This window comes from Nomascus leucogenys, chromosome 1a (assembly GCF_006542625.1).
Source record: "Nomascus leucogenys isolate Asia chromosome 1a, Asia_NLE_v1, whole genome shotgun sequence".
NCBI classification, from domain to species: domain Eukaryota; kingdom Metazoa; phylum Chordata; class Mammalia; order Primates; family Hylobatidae; genus Nomascus; species Nomascus leucogenys.
The window spans coordinates 25,580,530-25,586,989 of record NC_044381.1 but is presented as its reverse complement, the minus strand read 5'-3'; the positions used below and the strand labels follow the sequence as shown (position 1 = coordinate 25,586,989).

The following is a 6,460-nucleotide window of genomic DNA, read 5'->3' as shown; positions in this document are numbered from 1 at the left end:
CCGGAAGGTCCAATTTCCACTCCACCCTGCTCATTCTTTCACCATGTATTTCTCACTAACACTTTGAGCTGGATTGAAGGGGGAACCTTTGATAATGCAATCATTAATGGAGTATCTGGGTATTCGGCAGGAAATCAGTATATCTTTCACACTACTGTTTAGACTTATTCAAAAGAAATTTAAAAGAAACATGAAAAAGCCTCATCTACTGTTCAACACTACTTCTTAAAACTATTTTTCAAAGTTTTTTCCTAGTGCCAGGCACAGAGCAGTTTCTTCATAACTGTTTATTGCATGAAAATACCAAGTGTGTATTTCTGACAACTCACTTGAAGGGAAGGCTAAGAATCAGTTTTGTAAGCACAACCCTGGGCTCGCACAGAGCCCCACAATGGGGGCGGGGAGTTGAAGACTCCTATTCTAAGGTCTCCAGGAGCAAGGCCAAAAGGAGGTTGTCAGCAGTATGCATGCTGTGAAGGAATTCCAGACTTAAGCAAGACTGAGAAGCATGAACAAATGTTTTGTCAACTACCATATTTGCCAGCGAGAACCTATCAGAGTAAAAAAGAATCTGAGGCTGGCAAGTCCACCTGGACACCTTGGCCTGGATCATCTCTTCTTCCATAACACCAGATTGATGAGCTGGGTACCTCAACCTGAGGCATCAGAAAGCTCTTTCCCAAGCACCGTTGAAAGGCCCTTCACCGTACTTCAACCTGCCACTTCGGCTTCATCAATCTACCAGTGCTGCGCAACTGTCTTTGGTACTGAAGATAGCCAAGCTTCAGCTTCTTTTTCTTCATTCAAAAAGGACAGGTCCTCAATCCAACTTTTTCTTACAATTCTCCTCAGCCAACCATCTCACCACTTCCTTACCTATCACAAGGCCACCTTCCCCTGTGCACTGAGGGCCCTTGGCCTCTTTAAGGCGCCCAGTGTCCACTTCCTGGACACACCTTCCCTTACGAAGTTGACAGTATCTCTTAAGAATTCAGTGTACACAATGGTGCCGGAGGAAATGGCAAGACAGAAGGCCTTGGAGATGGATGGATTCATGAAAGTTTGGCTTCACAAAAGATCAAGTTTTTCAACACACAGGAGATTAAGTTTACCACGATTCATTCAACACTAGTAATTTTGTTTCAAAATATAAATATTTCACATTAACAAAGAAGTTACATTAGTAGGTTGTCAAAGCAAGTTAAAGCTAAGAAACAGCATTTGTGTGAGAACAGAGGGTATTTATTGTATTCGAATATTCTTTTTTACTTTTGAATTGCCTCCTTCGCCTCAGAACCCAGGGATGATACATTTTCAAAGAGTTATGTAAGCAATTACAACTCTATATCAAATCTTACTTCCAAATCAAATTGTACTGGAAATACACTTCAGTTACCTAAATAAGTGGCACTGCAAAGGGCAAAGAAGGGTTTTCTTTGGGATGGCTACAATGAGAGTTACATCTGCTGGGTCTCTGCAATAAAAAATAAATGGTATTTGATAATAAGCCAAAATGATCAGGATTTGCTTCCATACTTTTCACTGTAAAATAAAAAGCTAGCAAAAAGCTAGTAAGAAACCAGATGTCTAGTAAAGAACTCTGGACTTGGAGTCAGAAGTTCTGCAACTAAATTCTGGCTCCATCATTTTGTGGTATAAACTTAGGGGAATATCACCAAAACCTTTTCAGAGCCTCCAGGGCCCCCCCATCTGTACAACAAGGATAATATTGTCTGTCTCACAGGGCTGTTACAAAAGGTGTCTGGAAACTATAAAGTGCCATACAAAAGCATTATTAAAATGTAATATCACTATATAGCCACTGTATTTGCACATTAGTTGATCCTTGAAAAACCTGCAAAATTAAACACAATACTGATTTTACACATCATAGGTGGAAAATAATCTCTATACCTTAAGTATAGCTCTAAACAGCAAATATACTTTCTTTCTAGACTTCAAGATTTATTACACACTACATGGTACCACAGTAATAGATCTGCCACTCAGTATTTCCATTAGGGATGTCTTCTCAAAGAGCTGTAAACTTGATCAAGGGCTATGTTTCCCAAAGGACCCTGTAGTCCTTTGAGATGCTCTGAGGAATAAAGAAGGGGAGTGCAGTCTAAGGCCAAACAGTATTTGTCCCCTTTTATAAATTCACAATGTGTAATAGCATGTTCAAAACTCTTAGAAGTCCTACAGAAAGGAAACAAACTCAGCATTCCTTCATTTTAATTGACCATGCAATCCCCCACCCCCAACACACACACATTTTTTTCTCTTACATCTATTAACATCTCTTGGAACTATGCTATAAGGAACACATTTTGCCAAAAGCTGCTCAACCATGAAGAAAAGGAAAGAGAAGTAGAACAACGGACTGACAGAAAAAAAAAGAACTCTATTCTACTCTGAATTGTTACTAACTGGCTGTATGTGTATGTCAGACAAGCCACTTAAACCTATGAATTTGTGTCTTTCTCTAGAAAGTGACAAGACCACCTAATTTTAGAAGTCCCATTCTAGCACAGAATTTCTAACTCTAGTAGACAGAACAATTTGATTTATAATTCTCTTATATCAAAAATAACCAATCAGTGGCTGCAGACAGCATGTGTGTTTTTTTGCAGGTTCCCAATAATCAGTAAGTTAATAAAATGAATATATTTTGATGGCAGAATGTTGAAAGACAAGAAACTAATAAAAAGTATTTGTTTTTAGCTGGAACTAGCATTTGGAAGTAATGCTAGCCAGAGGCTATTTCCACTGTGAAATGCACACTCAAAGTCCTACTGTAATATTATTTTAAGGGTGTTAGGAGGCCCCTCAGAGGAGACTGCAAGGTCAGAGCTAGAGTATGAGAAGTCCTAACGATTTTTTTGGTTTTTTTCCTATAAACCCTGAAGTTGAAAGCTCTGGATAGCTCACCTAAATTACTTTCCTCTAATCTAACCCCTCACAGCCTGAATTTCTCAGTATTTCTTGAGCAGTAGTGACACATCCTGAGGCACTAATATAACCCAAATGGAAACTACAGGTCCTAGGAAATCCAGATAGGTCACACTGGGTTCATGTGAAAATCAAGGTGAGCCAGAAGATCTCATCTGCAAGCCATTTAGTAGTCCTTTAACTGTAAAAAGCAGCTCCAGTTTCAAAGGCTACAGAGTTTGTTTACATACAAGGTTTCCATGTAACATGTTGGATTTCTTCCCACTGTCATGGATCAACCCATACTAGTCTCAGAAGTCAAGGGAAAGCTCTGCCAGCTAACCACTTCTTATCAAAGAGGGTGTGAAGAAACCTTGCAATTTTAACAATAACTAAGACCAGCATGTAAGGGGGTCTTACAGAGATCACTAGCAGGAACAGATATTGATAGGAACTTCAGAACTCAAACAGCACTCACATAACATGGAATTTATGCTGAAAATCCCATGCCTTCTCTCTCAGAAAAGAGAGGAGCATACCTGTGCGGAGAGCTTTTATTTTCTCCCCTCCCATCCATTCGGTTTACAACTGAATAGTGAATGTGAACTTGAAACTAATCTTTAATAAATCTATAAAATGCAAGATATTATGACCAAGTTCTGTACTCGGTTTTTACTGAAGTGACTTCTACTTCATCAACGTATGGTCTGTTCCTGAAGAAACTTCCTCTTTCTGGATTAAATTCTGACTGAGAATGTAAAGGTAGGTTATCTTTGAGACTTGAGCTTAAAACTCCTACCTTTTCATACCACTTGATCTCTGTTGCACTGTGAAAATTCTGTAAACCTTCCTCACTGCATCTGAGGAATCATGCTGGAATGCTTCTTTCTGGCTCGGACAGTTCCAAGACCTCCCCAGCTAATGGACCTTCCCAGTCCTTATGCTGTTGCTGTAGCAATGGGGCAGTTCAAGTTTCCTGATCATGGCTGTGAAGCACTCTGGGGCACCTCTGCTCCTGGTATATCAGGGTGATATTACATCACTGCTGCTAATTTTGGTAGCTCTAAACTATTCTCTTAAAGACCTCTAAGAACCTGATATTTATGCTAATAATTACCCAGAAAGAAACATTAGCTGTAGTTTTTTGCAATATCACTTTATACAGCTAAAATCACTTTGTATATGTATAGTAACTCATTGTATATATTTGTCTCTTATGAATATATGCTAATTACATCTATAAATCAACCAGTATATAATTTAAAAAAATGATTTTTTAGCCTTTTAATGCAAAAAATTTAAATTTAGTATTACATATGATCTGGCTAAGAGCAAGAGGCCTTCTTATGAGTGATCTCCATCACCCTGTACAGTGCCTGGCACAGAGCCTAGAGTTTAGCCAACTCTCAAGAAATGTTTTAGTGAATGAATGAATGATTGACTAAAGAAAAACATGAGTTACTGAGTGACCAAATCTAATACTCAGTGGAATAGCTGATTATAATCGCTAAAGGATTCATAATAGAAATAAAGAGATCTGTATGCAGTCTACTCCATACAAACAGTCAGAAGATCTCATGGTAGCCTTTTCTAAATGAAATTTTTCTTAAGCAGTGTAAGAATAAATTTAAACTAATTATAATTATCAGTGACTTCTTAGGGAGATGTTTTAGGAAAAATTATTAATATTTCTACCTTTAAATACTTTCCAAAAAGGAAATCTTCAACACTTAAGAACTACCCCCCACACTTTTTTTTTTTCCTTGGGACAGTGTCTCACTCTCTCACACCCAGGCTGGAGTGCAGTGGCGCCATCTTGGCTCACTGCAGCCTCGACCTCCTGGACTCAGGTGATCCTCATACATCAGCCTCCTAAGTAGCTCGGACTATAGGCACACCACCATGCCCAGCTAATTTTTTTTTTTTATTTTTTGTAGAGATGGGGTTTTGCCATGTTGCCTAGGCTGATCTCAAATCCCTGGGCTCAAGCAATCCACCCGCCTTGGCCTTCCAAAGTGCTGGGATTACAGATGTGAGCCACCACCTATAGCCTGGCCAAGAACTCTTTTCTCTTCCACATTCCCCTGGGAGCAGAGGATAGGCCTGATGATTGTTTTAAACAGTAGAAAGGGTTCAGCTAAGAACTACAGTCCACTCTCAGCCCTGTCATATACTATAGGACAAGTCTTCATTCACAACAAATGGATAGCAACACCGATCTCTTAACACTGGGAAAACTGCATACAATATTTAGAAGGAACACTAATACAGCAGAATCTGCAGACAACGGAGTCAAAGATCTGAGGCCAAATCCTACTAAACTTTACGACTTTGAGTTGGTCACTTTTCTGAACCTTAGCTTCTCCATCAGTGTAAAACTGATGTAAAATAATATAAAGCTATATGAAAGCTGATGTGATGTACTTGTGAAATAGTACGTGCAAGATGACTTTGTAAAATGTAAAGCACTATGCTGGTTATTGCAATATCTGAGATATTTTTAAAGTTGCAATTCAATTCAACAAGCATTCATTTAGAGTCATGTGCAAGGCACTGTGCTAAGAGATGGGAAAATACTACATAAATATAAAATTCTGCTGAAAACTTATTGGCAGAGTTCCAAATAATGAAACGGATACATTTAACAAATCAGAGTATTGCTACACCTGAGATTTTTCACTTCAAACACCTGGAAGGAGAAAACCTAATAACAGCATGAATTTTATCATACTGTTACCATTCATAGCAGCTTAATAAGTATTTCACTTCAACGTGGTCAGCCAAGTTTTATAATTTGGCAATAGTGTAAAGCAGCGTGAAGAGAAAAGGAAGAAGAGGAAGAGCTTCAGTCTTTGTATCTCCCAGGGTTACAATATAAAACTGAACATCAAATAAGCCACCCCACCCTTACACTTATGATTTATTATTTCTTAAAGAGCGTATAATACATTGTGGGAGAAGGGTAGAAGATTCATTTTTCCTGCTCACTCGACTACACACTCAAAAGTGAAAGCCCTGTTCCTTGAAAAGTGACTGTCTTAGAAAAGTTTAACAATAGATTTCTTAAACCAGGAAAAAATTACACCATCTATTCTTTTAACAGCAGGTAGTTTAGAGTTCTTAAAATAACTTTATAAATATATAATATAGTAATATAGATAACCAAAGTGGAAAAATTTCAAGCCAGGGCACCAGTGTATAAAATGAAACTTTTCAAGCCATCTTAACAACAGTTAAGTGAGCAAACCACCAACTCTGAACTCTCAAGCTATGTTTTAAAATACAAAGCAGCCCGCAGCAAGTTCTCTCTTGTCCAGGCATTCTGTATGTAAGGCCAGGAGGCTTCTGCTTCTTTCCTGGGTTCTGCTTGCTAGGCACAGCTGAAAGGGCAGAAGGCCACAGCTGAGCTGAACTCACTGTCAAATTTGAACTTCCTAGAAAAATCACTGCAGAGGAAACAACGTCAACCTACTGAAGATTTCAGATCTTCAGAAATGTCACGGAAAGTCCTAAAAGAAAAAAAGATGGA

General features: G+C 38.5%; 1 protein-coding gene across 2 annotated transcripts in view; it reads right to left on the bottom strand.

Moving 5' to 3' along the window:
* Nucleotides 1–1,117: 1,117 nt before the first annotated feature.
* The window catches only part of TMEM245 (transmembrane protein 245), a 106,472-nt gene continuing 101,129 nt past the window's right edge, over nucleotides 1,118–6,460 (bottom strand). The window contains exon 18 of one of the 2 annotated variants that reach the window (XM_003260335.4): nucleotides 1,118–6,440. In XM_003260335.4, the coding sequence (XP_003260383.2) occupies nucleotides 6,395–6,440 (46 nt within the window). In that variant the 3' untranslated portion in view covers nucleotides 1,118–6,394. The remainder of the gene's footprint in view (nucleotides 6,441–6,460) is intronic. The other variant, XM_030824061.1, reaches the window with a different exon arrangement.